Genomic DNA, 22,581 nt, shown 5'->3' on the forward strand with positions numbered 1-22,581 from the left:
GAGTCACGTGTTACCAAAACCTTATTCACGCGAAAACAAAAAAGCACACTCCACTAAGAGTGAAAAATGACGTAACGCATGCAATTCAGTTGAAACTGCATGGACGAATGAACAAAAATTGTCGTAACAAAAATCTTCACCACGAAATAAAAAAATATCCAAAATTGAAGAAATTAATAGAAAAAAGCCAAGATTTAACTAAAAAATCAAGAAATATGTGCCAATTTTCAACTTGAAACGCATTTTGAGGCTCTGCAAAACACTGTGGAATCAATTTCCGAGTTTGACATTTCAATATAGTATCAAATAACCTTTATTTCTATAAGAAACCAAATTAAAAGCAAAAAAATTGGGCAACTTAGTAAAAAAAAACGGTTATCTATATGTGCCATTCAGTCAAAAACTACTTTTCAAAGTCAAAAAGTCATTCACTAAACGAAGCGCATGATCAAAAACTTCTCTCGCTTAGCGAATATCTGTTCACCGAGACAGCTTTTCTCACTTTCGCTTTTAGGTCAAAATGCCGCGCGAATAAATCTACTTCCTGTAAAAAAAAAGACCGAGAGAAAACCAATACTCCTCTTCGAGTCGTAAAAAACCCAAGAGAAGGCCAATACTAGCCCCAGCTATCACTCTGTGGCTATTAAAGAGAACAACTCCTTGCGAAAGACGATAAGAACTAAATCGCCACTACATCTAACTGTGAATATTCGCCAAAAAACATCGTTAAAATTAATATAGCAGTTAAAGGTTACGTAAGTCACCAAGAACCCAATATCACCATATAAGTACCAAACGCCTATAAAAACCATTGAAAACTGATAATGCAGCCTAAGGGAACCATTTCGGAATCAGAAAATGAGTTTATCAGAAAAACTGCTTGAAAATTGCCGAAGGCGGCAAAAACGCTCGCTCGCCCCTTCTCTCTCCCATAAAGGTGGCATGAACAAAGAACTACAATCACTTATCTCTGCTCTTCAATTTATTCAGCAGGTTGGTCTAAACACTGTTTTTTTACTTAAAAATACTTCGTTTTACACTCTCAAAAAAGAGGAAAACATCCGGAATACTCTTGAACAGACTCGCAGTCGATATCCACTAAGGCTCCAGCCAACAACTAACTAAAAAACGCAGCCTTGTGCTTATTTACACTGATTAATTTGAAACAAAAGAGGAGAAGTAACATGAGAAAAAACAACAGCCTAAATTGATAAAATCTGGTAAAATACCTGCAAAAATGTCCACCAGTTTTCACTCAAAGACTAATATTTCAAAACACCATGTGGTACAATTAAAATTTAATAGATATACAACTACATGACGGATAAACCAAAAAAGTACCAAATGAAAACCGAGGAAAGGGAAAAGATATGAAGGAAAAATAAAAATAACGTTTAAAAAAATTGCTGAGCAACTAAATAATGCTTCAGCTTGATGAGTCAAACAGCCAAAACCCTCAAGAGACAAAAGGCAAAACAAAGAGCAATAGAAAAATCTGATAGAAATTAAAAACTTATTATTTATTTCAGTGACAACAGCCCTGTCTTGCAAGCGTCAACCAGTTGTAGCACCTATAGTAGAGCTCTATATTAGAGGCTGCAAAAGATAAACTGCTGCAAAATCTACAAAGAAGAAGAGGCAAAAAATTGTTCCTGAATTTTTACAAAAATGTAACTAAATTACTCTGTACGAGAAACCACCCCCAAATTCTATAAAAACAATGGATACACAACTGTTAGAAAAGGATTTATAAAAATTTACAAAATGACAAAAATTGAGTTAAAAATGTATCTCTTAGTATTATATTTGCTCCAGGGGGACAAAAATGCATTCAAACGTGCATATAATAGTTGATATGATTAAGAAGAATGACTATGACTGAAGAAATTAAAACTTAAATTGAAAAACAGCCTTAAAGCAAACCGTACGTGATCAAACCAAATTAGCTCCTTCAAATTTTAACGGAAAAAAATCAACTAATTAATGAAAAAAACAAAAGATATGAAGGAAAACCAAAAAATTAACTTTTTTAACAAAATTTGATGAGAAACTAAATAATTCTTCAGCTTGATGAGTCAAATATCCAAAACCAAAATAAGCAAGTTAAAAAGCAATAAAGAAAAATCTGATGAAATTACAAATTTGTATTATTTATTTCATTGACAACCTCCCTGTCTTACATTCAACTGTCAACTAGTTGCAGCACCTATAGCAGAGCTCTATATTAGAGACAAACTGCTGCAAAATGCACAAAGCAGAAGAGGCAAAAAAATTGCAGAACAGAAAAAATGTAACCAAACACTTAACGGAAACAGCACTTGATCAAAACAAATTCACTCAATTCAAATTTTAATGAGAAAAAAAAATCAACTAGTTAATGAAAAAAAATACAATAATGGTCAAATAATCCATGCGGACCAGGAATCAAAAAACAATTCGCAGATCGCCAGAAACTAGCCTCCATAGCTTCGTAGATATACATACACTCTCATTCATAAAATAACTGGCAAATTGGCGCAGAAAATCCGTAATAGCTTCGAAGTCACAAAGACATTAAATAAAAGAACAGAAAGGGAAAATTTTATTGATTGCTGACATGCTATTTTTTGATTAAGAATCTGTATAGTAGTTGCTGCTTCCATAAGTTGTTCTCTGATAACATTCAATTAGAGTGACTCGCACAGACCATCTCATCTCCTTGAATTAATTTAACAAAAAATCATTTTGAAATTCAGGAAGTCAATTTTGAGCGTGAGGTGAGTCACATGTGATCAAATACTTAATCACGCGAATGAACAAAGCAACTCACTACAATAAGAAAGGAAATGACGAGTCACGCACTCATTACAGTCGAAATTGCATGACGAATGAATAAAAAGCTGATTTTAATTGATCGTGACGTCATATGGTCGGAACAAAATCGTGACGGAAAGAAACCAAGAGAAGGCCAATAATAGCACACTATCGAAGCTCTTCATGACTATCAAAAAATATGAGGATACTTCTGGTGTTAAAGTAAAGAACGTAACCCACAGATTGACGAAAAAGCAGCGAAAGAAAGTTCAAGTTCCTTACAATAAATCGAAACACAAACGGAATTGATGGAGTTGTTGTTATTTTGAAAAATCAAAATTATTTGAAACAAAAAATGCTCAAGCAAAAATGAGAAAGCCCGAATACGCTCAGAAACCTGTCTAGATCAAAAAATTAAAAACCGCAAAAAAACATAGTTAGCAGATTGCCAGAAAATAGCCGCAATAGCTTCGTAGATCTGCAGTCTAAAAAAAACAGTAAAAAAGACACCAAAAAAATTGTCTTTTCATTGAAGGCTGAGATGTTATATTTTGAAAAAAAAATCTGTATAAGTTTTTGCTGCCTCTATTAGCTGCTCTCAAATAACCTTCATTTAGAGTGACACACACACATTTGACCTTATCTCTTTGAACTAAAGTAAACAAAAGTCAATTTCAAAGTGAGGAAGTCATTTTTGAGAGTGAGGTAAGTCAAGTGTGACCGAAAATTTAATCATGCGAATGAACAAAAAAAAACTCGCTCCAATTAAAGCAAAAAATGACGTCACGCACGCACTTAAGTTGAAATTGCATGAACGAATGAAAAAAAAAGCAGATTGGAAGTGGTTGTGACGTCATATGGTCGTAACAAAAACCGCGACGACGAAATAAAAAACATAGCAGGACAAGTCCTGACGTACAATTCAAAGAATTTTCATTGACTAAACAGAAAACTAGAACTAAAACGCACTATGAATGGATTGGGAAAACCATTTGGAAAATTCAATCCAAAAAATTGAAAAAACAGTAAAAAATCAAAGTGAAATTGCCGCATGTGAACAAAAAGCCACTAGCGAGAAAGCGAATTTTTGTTCAAACACCGTTTTCTCACTCTACTTTAAAGTTAGAGCAAAACAATTTCACGCCGAAAAACCACTCGCCTTTTTGCTCCACTTCCTGTTTCGGCGTGACCAAAATCACTACTCCAATTTGACTTCAAAAGTCATGAAAATGTGTGAACTGATTTAAAAAAGAGCGCCCCAATACAATTCAAATTTTTTGAACTGTAAAACAACCAAGAGAAGGCCAATAACAGCCCCAATTATCGCTGTGCGGCTATTAAACAACATAGCCGGCAGATTGCCGGAATAGCTGCGAAACAACAGACCTGCGTGCCGTATAATAGAGATAGAAACAGACACAGATCTAAATTGAAAAAAAAAAATCGACGCAGCTCAAAAAGCTAGGTAAAAAACATTCAGCGATAAATTAATAAAGATTGTTGAAATTCATTCCGAAGAAGCCCTTCTATTAGGGACCTTACTGCACGTATGAGTTCCTTTAACCTTAAACTAATTCAAATTAAACCTAAGTTTTAAAGTGCAAAAGTCATTTCATTGAGAGAGGAAAGTCACGTGTGATCAAAATCCAACCATGCAAAATACTTTCGCAAAAGAGAAGGCGAAATGAAGTCAAGCGCGCAGACGCCGTTAGTGAGCGGAATAAGTCATTCAGAAAATTTGACATTTTCAGCTTTGCTGTGTGAACAAATGTAAAACGAAAAAGAGCGTCAGAAGACGAAACAAAAAACATAGCAAGACAAGTCCTGATGTACAATTCAAAGAATTTTCATTGACTAAACAGAAAAACTAGACCTAAAATGGACTATGAGTGAATTGAGAAAACCTTTGTAAAAAAATCAGATCAAAAAAAAAGAAAAAACCAGAAAATCAATGTCAAAATGCCGCATGTGAACAAAAAAACCACTAGCGCGAAATGAAACTTTAATTCAAACAAAAAACTAGGCCTAAAATGAGCTGTGAATGGATTGGGAAAACCAATTAGAAAAAAAAATCCGATCCAAAAAATCGAAAAAAAAGTAAAAATCAGAGTGAAATTGCCGCATGTGAAAAAACCACTACCGAGAAACCAAATTTTTGTTCAAACACCGTTTTCTCACTCTACTTTAAAATTAGAGCGAACAAAATTCACGCCGCAAAACCACTCGCCTTTTCGCTCCACTTCCTGTTTCGGCGTGATCAAAATCACTACTCCAATTTGACTTCAAAAATCATGAAAATGTGTGAACAGATCTTACAAAAAAACATAGCCGGAAGAATTCCCGAAACGACTCGAAGTGAAAACCCATTTAAACGCCATCCAACTACTCATCAAACAAAACGTGCCTTCACTAATTTATGATTATCTTGAAACAAAGTCATGAAACGAAAAAGTAAAAACAATAAAATCAAATCTGTTAAAATATGATAAAAAATCTGATCAAATTTTGTTATAAATTGAGATCCCGAAAAAACAATCTCTGCCAAAAAAACTTCGTCAAAACAACTAGTACTTTCAAAAACCACCCATGTGAATTTTGAAAAAAATACTTTAGGCTAAAATTATGAAAAAAAAGCTCTTATAAACAACTTTCACTGAAAAACTGGAAAAAATTACTAAATTTTTTAGTATTTCAAAAAACATACAAATCCAAAGAAAAAATCCCTTCAGCCAATAGGGTATCCAGATGCACGCAAAACAATAGGAAAGTCATAATAGGCAAAGAAACTTAGCTAAAAACAGAAAAAAAACGAAAAACTGCAAAAAATTAAGAAAAATAGTTCCAATTTTCGCCATTTTATTGTCATATTTCTCAACAAAGAAATGATTCTTAACCACAAAACTGTAACCAATTGTTGTCATAAAATTGCTCAAGTAGAAGGGGTTTTTTCAATACCCATTTGAGCCAGTAAAAAAACCGCAAATACAAATCAGCAAAGTACATCAAAAACATCCGAATTTTCAAAAAATTCATTAATTTCCAGAAACCTTCAAACCACTACCGAAACGAGCCTAAAATTAAAACAAAATCATGACCAAACCTCTTAACCAAAATAAAACATACCCGGCAGATTGCAGGAAAATAGCCGCCGTCGATTCCAATAAGAATGATTGGGATTGAACGAATAGAAGATATTGAAAAAAAAATTGTACAAAAAAATTTTTTCAGGCCGATTTATTTTGATGGCATTTCGTGGTTGAACATACTTCTGTTTCTTAGAGAGAGGCTACAGGGGCTACTATCAACACGAATAAGCATAAGATATGGTAACTAAGACTTATAGGAACGACGTTCAAATAGCGGGTATCTAAAATTGGGCTTTATGGGTTTATCCCGTTTCTATTTCTGACTTCAATTTTTTATACTGACTCTGTTCATTTTCAATTGCTTTGCTGAGCAACTGATGTTCAAATTCACTTTTTGCAGAATGGGAGAAGAGAGAAACTAGCTTACAGAAGTCAAAAAGATTTCACGCAAAATGTCGAAAAAGCGGCAAAATGGTTAAGCGAAAAACTGCTTTAAAATTCCGCACGTGAACAAAAAAATTTCGCTCGCTTAGAGAAAATTTTTTCACACATCAATTTCTCGCTCTCTCAAAAACAGCGGTATAAACAAAGACCACTCTCTTTTCGCTCCACTCTTCATTTTGTTCAGCAACAAAATCACTCCAAATTTTTTCAAGTGTTTAATTTGCTGCTTCAAAATTCACTCCAAAAAATTGATTTAAAAAAGGACTTCTCCAATACTCCTCTTCGAGTTGTAAAAAAGACAGCGCCCCAATACAATTCAAATTCTTTGAATTGTAAAACATACCCGGCAGATTGCCGGAAAATAGCCGCCGTTGATTCCAATAAGCATGATTGGGATTGAACGAATAGAATATATTGAAAAAAAAAGATTTTTGTACAAAAATATCTTTTAAGTCCGATTTATTTTGATGGCATTTCGTAGTTGAACATACTTCTGTTTCTTAGAGAGAGGCTATAGGGGCTACTATCAATACCAATAAGCATTAGAGATGGTAACTAAGACCTATAGGAACGATGTTCAAATAGCGGGCATCTAAAATTGGGCTTTATGGGTTTATCCCGTTTCTATTTCTGACTTCAATTTTTTATACCGACTCTGTTCATTTTGAATTGCTTTGCTTAGCAACTGATGTTCAAATTCACTTTTAGCAGAATGAGAGAAGAGAGAAACTAGCCTAGAGAAGTCAAAAAGATTTCACGCAAAATGTCGAAAAAGCGGCAAAATGGTAAAGCGAAAAAAAGTTTGACGAAGTAAAAAAAAAAAATACGAGCGCAATAATAGCCGGCTGAGAAGATGAGGGCGGCTATTAAAAAAACCATGAGCACCGCAATATAGCTCCGCTCAGCTTACAGCTTCGCAGCTATAAAAAAATGAGTGTCCGACGACGAAACAAAAGAAATACCCAGATCACCGCATTATATCTGCGCTCAGCATGCAGCCTCATTGACCTAAACACAAACTTTCTCCTGCGGCATATAATTTTCCTTCTATCACAGTTCACGAATTAGCCGAAATTGTGCTTTAATCAACAAGGAGGTCCAAAAGAAGATCTTACTCCCTGAGCATATCGTCTCACCTGGGGCAGCAGGTGCCGGATGTTTGCCTCCCCCAGAAGCGGAAGAGCTGGACACAGATTTACTTCTACTGGTGGTTGTGTGATAGGGTTGTTGCACTTGCACTTCTGTTGACAGATCTGAGAAATCCGAGTTGTAGCTATCATCGTCTGCAGTCCCCACTAAACACAAAAAGATAGAATTGATATTTTGTTGACTATATAATTGCCAATAATTGCTCTAAACAATGATTTTCATCAATCTGCCCAGGTACGCAATAAGTGATCGGGCGTCTCTATAGTTGCAATTGCCTTATATAGAACAAAACAAATTTTGTTCAAGGCAATGCCATAACTAAAAGAGCCGAATAATAGTTACACAGTTCATTATCAACAAAATAATTGACTGGAGCAGAGTGAAACACGACAACTTTGGACGTTTTTCTGATTTTGGTTGTCGAAGTAATCTGCAAACTAATACAATTTTACAATTACCAATTTCAATAACGAAAAAAAAACTGCTACCACTGAACAAAAAAGGTGAAACGCCGAACCTATTTCCAACTCCCATAGCAAATTTCTTTGAAAAAACTAAAAACTACTCTCCAATTAATTTCCTGACCAAAAGCATCACAATGCCTTTGCTTCCGGCTGCAGCAACCAACACTGCTCTGAAAATAAACACCATTAACAATACCAGACTTATGTTGTAGAAAAGCACACAGCCTTTAAGACCATTGATCACATTCGCTTAATCAGAGATATACTGGAAACCATGAAAACCAGTAAAACAGCTGGTATTTACAACTGGCTCGAGTAGATGCTAAAGTCTTAAGCGAAAGCACAACGCATTGTGTGACACAATGTGTTTTTCTTTTGCATTCATCCGGTCGTATATTCCTTAGTAATAAGGTACGAACGGATACACCAAGAAAAAAAAACACGTGCCAGACAATGCGGTGTCTTTCACTTAAGTAAATAAAAACTGACCAATACCTCATGAATTCTATCGTAACCAGATGTCATCGCTTTAAAAAAACATCTACGAGAAAGGCCCAAAAACATAGTGGTGAAATACCCGCTTTATTTACTGCAAAGGGCGAGCGTCGAATTTGCTTCACTTTTCCTAATCGATAGATTTCTTACGTCAATGATTTTTGAAAAGTCGTTATTTTGATCCAAAAGAACCGATCATAGACAAGACAGCCGGCAAATTACCGGAAAACAGCCACTGTTTTCCCGCTTGACGCACATTGGGACTGAAACAGAAGAAAAAAAGAAGAGATAGAAAATGACAGAAGTGACAGTGTGTTCTTATTTGGTGTGTAAATTCTGCATATTCAGTTAGATTCTAAAACTACACTTAATTCAGCTTCTAAACTGCTTTAAATAGCTTTAATGAACCTAATGCATTATGACATAAGGACCTCGCTCTATACTTTTATCTCATTTCTTGTGATTTTGCTCCTTTGACTTCGACTGAATTCACAACATTGCGTAACTAAGGGGTTAATTAGCCACTAAAGATGGAAAAACTTAAGATAGAAAAACATGCAAAAATTTTTTTCAAAGTTTCTAAGTTTTGCAAAACTATTATATTCAAAATCAATTTGGCTGCCTGTCTCTCTCGAATCTGTTCAGTAACCCATGAGCATGACTTCTAAAAATTTACTTGACCCTTGAAATTAAAATAACTCAGAAAATAGCAAAAACTCGAAACGGTCAAATTTTAACAAATTGCTAAAAGTGATAATGACAAAATCTTCAGGACCTTTCATTAACTTCAGAAACCCGAGGTTCAAGCTTATGAAAATTTTCACTAGTCCATAATTAACAATAAGTCGCAACATGAAAATTTTCAGAGCAGTTGCAAAAAATTTCAAATTTGGTCAAAAAAATTGCAAAAAGTGCTTGAGAAAAAAATTGTTAAAGAACATTCCAATGACACTACCAACCACGTAGTGACCTACTACCAAACCCCAGAAGAGGTTCCCTGTCCCCTCTCGGAGGCTAGATATACTCAAACTCATAAAATTCTCCACAACAAACTGTTTAAAACCACTCCATTACAAGAAACCATATAGTAACATATTATCAAACCCTAGAGGAGGTTCCTTGGTCATTGAGGCTGCTAAAATCAAATAATGAAAACGTAAAAACTTGAAAAAAATTAAAAATTTGAAAATTCTAATATTCGTGATGTTAAAAATCATTCGATTTCCGCTACAAATTATGGAGTAAACTATTATCAAACCCTAGAGGCTCCTTGGCGCGTAACCGACCAAACAGAATTTAAAAAAGAAACTTGAAAAAATAAATAAAAGATAGTATAAATTTGCGTGCTATGTTTGGACTACGAAAACATAGCTCACAAAATGTTCATAAAAAATTAATTATATTTTAAAAAAACCTTTACCAAGTTTTAAATTTTAGACTGGTTCGGCAAAAAAACCGAAAATGACGAAAATTGCAACATTTCGGGTCGAAAAACTCCTAGAAATGACCTTTTAACCTTGAATTACGGCGTTCCCAGTAGCTTCACCACTCTAAGCACTTGACGGACTACTAAAAATGGCTAACGGCCTGTAATGAAACTTGATGCCCGCTTGGCATTAACTGTTTATCCCATTTTGAAAGCTGAGAGTCATGAAAAAAAGGTGCTCAAGTAGATGTTAAATTCTTAAGCGAAAACACAACGCATTGTGTGACACAATGTGTATTTCTTTTGAATCACTATCGTAACCAGATGTCATCGCTTTAAAAAACATCTACGAGAAAGGCCCAAAAACATAGTGGAGAAATAAGAGCTTTATTTACTGCAAAGGGCGGCGTCGAATTTGCTTCACTCTTCCTAATCAATAGATTTCTTACGTCACTGATTTTTGAAAAGTCGTTATTTTTGATCTAAAAGAACCGATCATAGACAAGACAACCGGCAAATTACCGGAAAACAGCAAATGTCCCACTTGACGCACATTGGGATTGAAACAGAAAAAAGAAGAGATACAAAAAGACAGAAAGTGACAAAAGTGTTCTTATTTGGTGTGTAAAATCTACATATTCGGTTAGATTCTAAAACTAAACTTAATTCAGCTTCTAAACTGAAGGCTATTAATAAACGATAACGCAAGCCAGTAATAGCTTTAATGAACCTAATGCATTATGACATAAGGACCTCGCTCTATATTTTTATCTCATTTCTTTTGATTTTGCTCCTTTGACTTTGACAGTATTCACAACATTGCGTAACTAAGGGGTTAATTCGCCATTCAAGATGGAGAAACTTAAGTTAGAAAAACATGCAAAATTTTTTTCAAAGTTTCTAAGTTTTGCAAAATTATTATATTCAAAACCAACTTTGCTGCCTGTCTCTCGAATCTGTCCAGTAACCCATAAGCATGACTTCTAAAAATTTACTTGACCATTGAAGTTAAAATAACTCAGAAAATGGCAAAAAATTGAAACGTTCAAATTTCAACAATTTGCTAAAAGTGATAATGATAAAATCTTCAGGACCTTTCATTAAATTCAGAAACCCGAGGTTCAAGCTTATGAAAATTTTCACTAGTCCATAATTAACAATAAGTCGCAACATGAAAACTTTCAGAGCAGTTGCAAAAAATTTCAAATTTGGTCCTAGAAGAGGTTCGCTGTCCCCTCCCTGAGTCACAAAATTCTTCACAACAAACTGTTGAAAACCACTCCATTACAAGAAGCCATATAGTAACATATTATCAAACCCTAGAGGAGGTTCCTTGATCCTTGAGGCTGCCAAAACTCAAGAAAACGTCAAAGAAAAATAAAAAATGAAAATTTGAAAAGTTTTGAAACAATTGCTAAAATTCGTGATGTTAAAAACCATTCGATTACCGCAAAAAACAATGCAATAAACTATTATCAAACCCCAGAGGCTTCTTGGTGCGTAGGGCTGAACGCCCGTAACAAACGACCAAACAGAATTTAAACAAGAAACTTGAAAAATATAAAAAATAGTAAAAATTTGCGTGCTATGTTTGGACTACAAAAACATATAGCTCATAAAATGGTTAAAAAAACTAAATATATCTTGCAAAAAAGACCTTTACCAAGTTTTAAAGTTCTCAATTTTAGACTGGTTTGGCAAACAAACCGAAAATGACAAATATTGCAACATTTTGGGCCGAAAAAATCCTAGAAATGACCTTTTAACCCTGAATTACGGCCTTCCCAGTAGCTTCACCACTCTGACCACTTGAAGGTCTACTAAAAATGTCCAACGGCCTGTAATGAAACTTGATGCCCGCTTAGTATTAACTTTTATCCCCTTTTGAAAGCTGAAAGTTGGGAAAGGTGCCCAAGTCATAAGCAGAAACAACGCATTCGCATTGTGTGTGACACAATGTGTCTTTCTTTTGAATCATCTGGTCGTATATTCCTTAGTAATAGGGTACGAACGGATACCCCAAAAAAAACAAACACGTGCCACACAAAGCGGTGTCTTTCACTTAAGTAAATCAAAACTGGCCAATACTTTACGAATTCTATCCTAACCAGATGAAATTGCCTTAAAAAACATCTACGAGAAAGGCCCAAAACCATAGTGGAGAAATACGCGCTTTTTTTACTGGAAAGGGCGAGCGTCCAATTTGCTTCACTCTTCCAAATCGATAGATTTCTTACGTCACTGATTTTTGAGAAGTCGTTATTTTGATCCAAAAGATCCGATCATAGACAAGACAGCCGGCAAATTACCGGAAAACAGCCGCTGTTGTCCCACTTGAGGCACATTGGGATTGAAACAGAAAAAAAAAATTAAAAAATGACAGAAAGTGGCAAAGTGTTCTTATTTGGTGTGTAAATTCTGCATATTCGGTTAGATTCTAAAACTACACTTAATTCAGCTTCTAAACTGAAGGTTATTAATAAATGATAACGCAAGCCAGCAATAGCTTTAATGAACCTAATGCATTATGACAAAATGACCTCGCTCTATGTTTATCTCATTTCTTTTGATTTTGCCCCCTTTGGCTTTGACTGTGTTCACAACATTGCGTAACTAAGGGGTCAATTGGGCACTAAAGATGGAAAAACTTACGATAGAAAACCATGAAAAATCAAAAACGCAAAAAATTTTTTTCAAAGTTTCTAAGTTTTGCGAAATTATTATATTCAAAATCAATTTGGCTGCCTGTTTCTCGAATCTGTCCAGTAACCCATGAGCATGACTTCTTGACCCTTGAAGTTAAAATAACTCAGAAAATAGCAAAAATTCGAAACGTTCAAATTTTAACAAATTGCTAAAAGTGATAATAAAAATCTTCAGGACCTTTCATTATCTTCAGAAATTCTCCAGTAAACCCGAGGTTCAAGCTTATGAAAATTTTCACTAGTCCATAAATATCGATAAGTGGGAACATGAAAATTTTCAGAGCATTTGCAAAAAAACTCAAAATTGGTCAAAAAAATTGCAAAAAGTGCTTGAAATTAAATTGTTAAAGAACATTCTAATGACACTACCAACCATGCAGTGACCTACTACCAAACCCTAGAAGAGGTTCCCAGTCCCCTCCCTGAGGCTAGATAAACTCAAAGTCACAAAATTCTTCACAACAAACTGTTGAAAACCACTCCATTACAAGAAACCATATAGTAACATATTATCAAACCCTAGAGGAGGTTCCTTGACCATTGAGGCTGATCATTAAAGGCCTCAATTTTAGACTGGTTCGGCAAAAAAACCGAAAATCACAGATATCAGCGGAGATAGGAAGTGCTACTTTGTTTATTGGCTTAATGGGCGAGCGTCAAATTTGTTTCACTCTTCCTAATCGATAAATTTGTTAAGTCACTGATTTTTAAAAAGTCTTAAATGTAAATTAGTATACATTTCCGTGCTCATAAAATGGTCATAAACATTAATTATATCTTGTAAAAGAACTCGTTTACAAGTTGTAAAGGCCAATGGATGCAAATTTTTAAATCTTGTGACATTGAAGTCATATAATAAATAGTTAGAACATAAACCGCTAACCAGATGAATTTTGGGTACAGTAGGAAGGAAGGAACTCCTGCCACTTTTGCGACTGACTTACAATTCACGAAAATAAGTATATGATTGGTTATTGTTAAAAAAAATCAAACATTTATTTTTAAAGCCTTAACAGCCGTTAGCTGTCCACTCAAAGCATTAGATTTGCTCACATAAGCCTCATTACGAAGCCTATTGCATTTTTTGGTCAATGACTATGCCAGAGGACTCCAAAAATTCATTAAAACCTCGGAAAAAAATCAAAACTTCGTTTACAGTTACGAAAACAGAGACGAAGCCAAAAAAAAACATGAGCAATTCCTTGAAAAATTTTTTGTTCATTGGGCTTCATTTGACTGTAAATGAGGTTTCTCATTAAACTAAACTCGGTATGAAAAGTAACTAGTCTCTAGGTGACTTAAAAAACAAACATATTCCCAAATGAATTCTTCTATTTAACCAATTTTTTAACAGAATTGGAATTCTTCTTTTTAAAATAATATGACTTCAAAAAATCAACAAATATGAACAAATATATTAAAACCACGAAATTTTTTTAGAACACCCGTAGTATCAAACGCCATTAAATTCGATAGCTTCCAACGGAAACAAATAAATACGCTAAAACATTCCTCGATGGGACAAAAAGGATATTTGTCATTTACAATTCATCAAAAAGACATCACAACAAGCCATAGACTATGAGCACAACAATAAACACAAGCAAAATCCAAAAAATCATTGGAAAAAGGCAAGAAAGTGTCGAAGCCATTTAACCTGTAAGTTTTTCTCTGAAAACTTTATCTATGATCCATTGAACGACTTCTCTAAGCCAATGGTAACTATCAATACAAGGATAATGCGATAGGTTTAAAATGATCCATAATCACGAAAAAAGTGTCCAGAAATTTAAAAAAAATTATGAAAACTCGTGCATCGAAGTCAAAAAATCAATAGTTAAAAGATAAAACCACTAAAAAGATAAATTTTGTTTGAAGTAGAAAAGAAGGGGGTCCTGTCATTACTAAAACTGACTTACAGTGCACAAAAAAAAACGGTTAAGATTGGTTAATAGTCAAAAAAATTAATTTCAAAGTCCTAACAGCCATTAAATTTACTAATTTTCAAAAGGAAGTCAATAAATACGCTCAGTTATTCCTTGATAGGAGGACAAAGACGTTTGTCATGAATAGTAAATAAGACATCACAACAGGTCTTATGACTCAAAAAAAACAATAAATACAGGCAAAAAACCAAAAATTCATTGGATAAGTGCGAGAAGAAAGTGTCGAAGCCTGTTTAAACCAGAAACTTTTCATTGAAAAACTCATCTATGATCCCTTGAATGTATCCTCTTAGCCAATGGGAGCTATCATTATGAGGATAATCAGCGGAGATAGGAAGTGCTACTTTGTTTATTGGCTTTAATGGGCGAGCGTCAAATTTGCTTCACTCTTCCTAATCGATAAATTTCTTAAGTCACTGATTTTTAAAAAGTCTTAAATGTAAATTAGTATACATTTCCGTGCTCATAAAATGGTCATAAACATTAATTATATCTTGTAAAAGAACTCGTTTACAAGTTGTAAAGGCCAATGGATGCAAATTTTTAAATCTTGTGACATTGAAGTCATATAATAAATAGTTAGAACATAAACCGCTAACCAGATGAATTTTGGGTACAGTAGGAAGGAAGGAAGTCCTGCCACTTTTGCGACTGACTTACAATTCACGAAAACCTAAGCCTCATTACGAAGCCTATTGCATTTTTTGGTCAATGACTATGCCAAAGGACTCCAAAAAGTTATTAAAACCTCAAAAAGAAAATCAAAATTTCGTTTAAAATTACGAAAACTCAGAGACGAAGCCAAAAAAACATAAGCAATTCCTTGAAAATTTTTTTTGTTCATTGGGCTTCATTTGACTGTAAATTAGGTTTCTCATTAACCTAACCTCGGTATGAAAAGTGACTAGTCTCTAGGTGACTTAAAAAACAAACATATTCCCAAATGAATTTTCCAATTTAACTAATTTTTTAACAGAATTGGAATTCTTCTTTTTAAAATAATATGACTTCAAAAAATCAACAAATATGAACAAATACATTAAAACCACGAAATTTTTTTAGAACACCCGTAGTATCAAACACCATTAAATTCGATAACTTTCAACGGAAACCAATAAATACGCTAAAACATTCCTCGATGGGACAACAAGGATATTTGTCATTTACAAGTCATCAAAAAGACATTACAACAAGCCATAGACTATGAGCACAACAAACACAAGCAAAATCCAAAAATTCATTGGAAAAAGGCAAGAAAGTGTCGAAGCCATTTAACCTGTAAGTTTTTCTCTGAAAACTTTATCTATCATCCATTGAACGACTTCTCTAAGCCAATGGTAAATATCAATACAAGGATAATGCGATAAGTTTAAAATGATCCATAATCACAAAAAAAGGGTCCAGAAATTAAAAAACAATTATGAGAACTCGTGCATCGAAGTAAAAAAAAACAATAGTTAAAAGATAAAACCAATGAAAAGATCAATTTTGTTTGAAGTAGAAAAGAAGGGGGTCCTGTCATTACTAAATCTGACTTACAGTGCACACAAAAAAGGTTAAGACTGGTTAATAGTCAAAATTATTTCAAAATCCCAACAGCCATTAAACTTACTAGCTTTCAAAAGGAAGTCAATAAATAGGCTCAGTTATTCCTGGATAGGAGGACAAAGACGTTTGTCATGAATAGTAAATAAGACATCACAACAGGTGTTATGACCATAAAAAACAATAAATACAGGCCAAAAACCAAAAATTCATTAGATAAGTGCGAGAAGAAAGTGTCGAAGCCTGCTTAAACGAGAAACTTTTTCCTGAAAAACTCATCTATGATCCGTTCAATGTATCCTCTTAGCCAATTGGAGCTATCAATATGAGGATAATGTGATAAGATTTCAAAAGTTCATGATTGGTTAATATTAATTAAAAATTTAATTTTAAAGTTTTAACAGCCATTAGCTGTCCACTCAAACCACTAGATTGGTTCACATAATGCTCATTACGACATCTATTGCATTTCTAGTCAAAGATTCTATGCCATAGGACTCCAAAAATTTAACAAAATCTCAAAAAAAATCAAAATTTCATTTTAAACTACAAAAACTCAGAGACGAAGCCAAAAAACAGAAGAAATTCCATGGAAAAGAATTTTTTGTTCATTGGGTTTCATTTGACTGTAGATGAGATTTCTCATTAACCTTACCTCAATATTAAAAGTGACAAGTCTCTAGGTGACTTAAAAAAAAAACAAAAAATAATGAAAAAATGAATTTTTCAACAGCATTGAAATTTTTCGATCACCCGTAGTATCAACGCCATTAAATTCAAGAGCTTTCAACAGAATCCAATAGATACGCTCAATAACGCTTCGATGAGACAACAAAGACAATATGTCATTCAAAAGTCATCAATAAGACATTACAACAAGTCATTGACTTTGAGGACAACAACACATACAGGCAATATCCTAAAGTTCAGTAGAAAAGTTCGAGAAAGTATCGAAGCCCTTTAACCCGTAAGTTTTTCCCTGAGAACTTTATCTAGGATCTATTGAACGTCTTCTCTAAGCCAATGGGAACTATCAATATTCGAATAATGCGATAGAATTTCAAAAAGAACCAAAATCACGAAAAAAATTGTCCAGAAATTTAAGAAATTATGAAAACTATGCATCGAAGTAAAAAAACAAATAATTAAAAGATAAAACCACTAAATAGATAAATGTTGGTTGAAGTAGAAAGGAAGGGGGACCTGTCATTACTAAAACTGACTTACAGTTCACGAAAAAGGGTGAGATTGGTTAATGGAGAAAAAATTTCTAAAAATTATTTGTTAAGTCGTAACAACCATTAAAATCACTAGATTTCAAAGGAAGTCCATAAGTACGCTCAGTTATTCCTTGATGGGATGACGAGGATGTTTTTCATGCATAGTAATTAATAAGACATCACAAGAGGTTTTGTGACCATGGAAAAAACAGTAAATACAGTCAAAAAATCAGAATTTAATCGAAAAGTGCGAGCAGAAAGTGTCGAAGCCTATTTAAATTAGAAACTTTTCTTTCAGAACCTCACCTATGATCCCTTGAACGTCTTCTCTAAGCCAATGGCAACTATCAATATTAGTATAATGCGATAGAATTTCAAAAGGAACCAAAATCACGATAAAAATTGACCAGAAATTTAAGAAATTATGATAGATAAATGTTGGTTGCAGTAGAAAGGAAGGGGGACCTGTCATTACTAAAATTGACTGACAGTTCTCGAAAAATGGTGAGATTTGTTAATGGTGAAAAAATTTCGAAAAATTATTTGTAAATTCGTAACAACCATTAAAATCACTAGCTTTCAAAGAAGTCAATAAATACGCTCAGTTATTCCTTGATTGGAGGACGAGGATGTTTTTCATGCATAGTAATTAATAAGACATCACAACAGGTCTTATGACCATGGAAAAAACAGTAAATACAGTAAAAAAAAACCAGAATTTAATCGAAAGTGCGAGCAGAAAGTGTCAAAGCCTATTTAAATTAGAAACTTTTCTCTCAGAACCTCACCTATGATCCCTTGAACGTCTTCTCTGAGCCAATGGCAACTACCAATATTAGGATAATGAGATAAAAAAAACAAAAGGAACCAAAATCACGAAAAAAAAGTGTCCAGAAACTTGAAAAAAATATCTGAAAACTCGTGCATCGAAGTCAAAAAACCTATATTTCAAAGATAAAACCGCTAAATGGTTAACTTTTGTTTGAAGTAGAAAGGAAGAGAGTCCTGTCATTACTAAAAATGACTTATATGATCTTAAAAGGTTGAGATTGATTAATGGTCAAAAAACTTTTCAAAAAAAATTTTTTAAAACTCTTAATAGCCAATAAATTCAATAGCTTTCAATGGAAGTCAATAAATACGCTCAGTTTATCCTTGATGTGAGGAAAAGGATGTTTGTCATGCATAGTAATTAATAAGACATCACAACAAGTCTAATGACTATGAAAACAACAATAAATAAAGGCAAAAAACCAAAAATTCAGAAAAAAGGAAGAAAATGTCGAAGCCTAATTAAATCAGAAGCTTTCATCTGAAAACTTCATCTATGACACCTTGAACGTCTATAAGCCAATGGCAGCTATCAATATTAGGATAATGTGATAAACTTTCAAAAGGAATCAATAATACGAAAACATACAAAAATTTTTTTTAAAAAGTTTTAAATCTTGTGGCGTTGAAGTTATATAATCACCAGTTAGAACATAACACCGCTAATCCAATGAAATTTGAATTTTGGGTACAGTAGGAAGAAAGGGGATCCTGTCAATACTGAGACTGACTTAGAAATCACGAAAATTAGTTTATGATTGGTTAATGTTAAAAAAAATTTTAAAAACTATTTTCAAAGTCTTAACAGCCATTAGCTGTCCCGTCAAAGCACTATATGTGATCAGATAATGCTCATTACGGAATCTATTGCATTCTTACTCAATGAGTCTATGACATAGGATTCCAAAGTTTAGTAAAACCTCAAAAAAAAATCAAATTTTCAATTGAAATTACGAAAACTTAAAATTACGAGTCGAAGCCAAAAAAGCAATTCCCCGAAAACAATCTTTTTGATTGATTGGGCTTCATTCGACAGTAAATGAGGTTTCTCATTAATGTAACCTTGAAATGAAAAGTGACTAGTCTCTAGGTGACTTAAAAAACGAAAAAAAATGAACGAATGAATTTTTCTATTTTCATTATTGCATTAATTATTGGGATTTTTCTTTTTAAAATAATATGATTCCAGAAAAACAACAAATATGAACAAATACATCAAAACCACACAATTTTTTCGAACACCCTTAGTATCAACACCATTAAATTCAATAGCTTTCAACGGAAGCCAATAAATACACTCAATTATGCCTCGATGGGACAACAAGGATATTTGTGATTCACAAGTCATCAAAAGACTTTACAACCAGTAATTGGCTATGAGAACAACAAAAAATACAGGCAAAATTTAAAAAAATCAGTAGAAAAGTGTGACGAAGTGTCGAAGCCCTTTAACCCGTAAGTTTTTCTCTGAAAACTTTATCTAGGATCTATTGAACGTCTTCTCTAAGTCAGTGGGGTGGGAACTATCAATATTCGGATAATACGATAGATTTTCAAAAGGAACCAAAATCACGAAAAAAATTGTCCAGAAATTAAACAAAGTATGAAAATTATGCATCGAAGTCAGAAAACCAATGATAAAAAGATAAAACCGCTAAATAGATAAATGTTGGTTGAAGTAGAAAGGAAGGGGGACCTGTCATTACTAAAAATGACTCAGAAGCTTTCCTCTGAAAATTTCATCTATGATCCCTTGAACGTCTTCTCTAAGCCAATGGGAGCTATCAATATTAGGATAATGTGATAAAATTTCAAAAGGAATCAATAACACCAAAATATGCAAAAATTTTTGTTAAACAAGTTTTACATCTTGTGGCATTGAAGTTATATATTCAATAGTTAAAACATAACACCGCTAATCCGATGAAATTTGAATTTTGGGTAAAGTAGGAACAAAGGGGGTCCTGTCAATACAGACTGACTTACAAATCACGAAAATTAGTTTATGATTGGTTAATGTTAAAAAATTTAAAAAATTATTTTCAAAGTCTTAACATCCATTCGCTGTCACGTCAAAGCACTAGATGTGTTCAGATAATGCTCATTACGAAATATATTGCATTTTTACTCAATGAGTCTATGCCATAGGACTCCAAAATTTAGAAAAACCTCAAAAAGAAAATCAAAATTTTGATTAAAATTACGAAAACTCATTTAAAATTACGAGTCAAAGCCGAAAAAAGAGCAATTCCTCGAAAACAATTTTTCTTTATTGATTGGTTTTCATTTGACAGTAAATGAGGTTTCTCATTAACCTAACCATGAAATGAAAGGTGACTAGTCTTTAGGTAACTTAAAAAACGAAAAAGATATGAACAAATGAATTTTTCTATTTTCATTATTGCATTAATTATTGGGATTTTTCTTTTTAAAATAATATGATTAAAAAAAAACAACAAATATGAACAAATACATCAAAACCACACAATTTTTTAGAACACCCTTAGTATCAACGCCATTAAATTCAATAGCTTTCAACGGAAGCCAATAAATACACTTAATTATGCCTCGATGGGACAACAAGGATATTTGTGATTCACTAGTCATCAAAGGACTTTACAACCAGTCATTGGCTATGAGAACAACAACAATTACAGGCAAAATAAAAAAAAATCAGTAGAAAAGTGTGACGAAGTGTCGAAGCTCTTTAACCCGTAAATTTTCTCTGAAACCTTTGTCTAGGATCTATTGAACGTCTTCTCTAAGCCATTGGGAACTATTAATATTTGGATAATACGAAAGATTTTCAAAAGGAACCAAAATCACGAAAAAAATTGTTCAGAAATCAAACAAATCATGAAAATTATGCATCGAAGTCAAAAACCAATAGTAAAAAGATAAAACCGCTAAACAGAAAAATGTCGATTGAGGTAGAAAAGAAGGGGGCCTGTCATTACTAAAAATGACTTATATGATCTTAAAAGGTTAAGATTGATTAATGGTCAAAAAATTTTTCAAAAAAATAAATTTAAAGTCTTAACAGACATTAAACTCAATAGCTTTCAATGGAAGTCAATAAATACGCTCAGTTATTCCTTGATGTGAGGACAAGGATGTTTGTCATGCATAGTAATTAATAGGACATCACAACAAGTCTTTTACTATAAAAAAAACAATAAATACAGGCAATACCAAAAATTCAGAAGAAAAAAGGAAGTGCCGAAGCCAATTTAAATCAGAAGCTTTCCTCTGAAAACTTCATCTATGATCCCTTGAACGTCTTCTCTAAGCCAATGCAAGCTATCAATTTTACGATAATGTGATAAAATTTCAAAAGGAATCAATAATACGAAAGTTTTGTTAAAAAAGTTTTAAATCTTGTGGCATTGAAGTTATATATTCAATAGTTAAAACATAACACCGCTAATCCGATGAAATTTGAATTTTGGGTAAAGTAGGGACAAAGGGGGTCCTGTCAATACAGACTGACTTACATATCACGAAAATTAGTTTAAGATTGGTTAATGTTAAAAAATTTTAAAAAATATTTTCGAAGTCTTAACATCCATTTGCTGTCCCGTCAAAGCACTAGATGTGTTCAGATAATGCTCATTACGAAATCTATTGCATTTTCACTCAATGAGTCTATGCCATAGGACTCCAAAATTTAGAAAAACCTCAAAAAAAATCAAATTTTCAATTGAAATTACGAAAACTTATTTAAAATGACGAGTCGAAGCCAAAAAAAGAGCAATTCCCCGAAAACAATTTTTTTCATTGATTGGGCTTCATTCGACAGTAAATGAGGTTTCTCATTAATGTAACCTGGAAATGAAAAGTGACTAGTCTCTAGGTGACTTAAAAAACGAAAAAAATGAACAAATGAATTTTTCTATTTTCATTATTGCATTAATTATTGGGATTTTTCTTTTTAAAATAATATGATTCCAGAAAAACAACAAATATGAACAAATACATCAAAACCACACAATTTTTTCGAACACCCTTAGTATCAACACCATTAAATTCAATAGCTTTCAACGGAAGCCAATAAATACACTCAATTATGCCTCGATGAGACAACAAGGATATTTGTGATTCACAAGTCATCAAAAGACTTTACAACCAGTAATTGGCTATGAGAACAACAACAAATACAGGCAAAATAAAAAAAAATCAGTAGAAAAGTGTGACGAAGTGTCGAAGCCCTTTAACCCGTAAGTTTTTCTCTGAAAACTTTATCTAGGATCTATTGAACGTCTTCTCTAAGTCAGTGGGGTGGGAACTATCAATATTCGGATAATACGATAGATTTTCAAAAGGAACCAAAATCACGAAAAAAATTGTCCAGAAATTAAAGAAATTGTGAAAATTATGCATCGAAGTCAAAAAACCAATAGTAAAAAGATAAAACCGCTAAATAGATAAATGTTGGTTGAAGTAAAAAGGAAGGGGGACCTTTCCTTACTAAAACTGA

General features: G+C 33.2%; 1 protein-coding gene across 3 annotated transcripts in view; it reads right to left on the reverse strand.

The window, feature by feature from the left end:
• LOC142337411 (dedicator of cytokinesis protein 11-like) overlaps positions 1–22,581 on the reverse strand; it is a 320,003-nt gene that overhangs the window by 270,004 nt on the left and 27,418 nt on the right. For all 3 annotated transcript variants that reach the window (XM_075386591.1, XM_075386592.1, XM_075386590.1), the window contains one exon: positions 7,460–7,618. In XM_075386591.1, the coding sequence (XP_075242706.1) occupies positions 7,460–7,618 (159 nt within the window). The remainder of the gene's footprint in view (positions 1–7,459; positions 7,619–22,581) is intronic.

Source organism: Convolutriloba macropyga, chromosome 4, assembly GCF_964194025.1.
Source record: "Convolutriloba macropyga chromosome 4, txConMacr16.3, whole genome shotgun sequence".
NCBI lineage: Eukaryota > Metazoa > Xenacoelomorpha > Acoela > Convolutidae > Convolutriloba > Convolutriloba macropyga.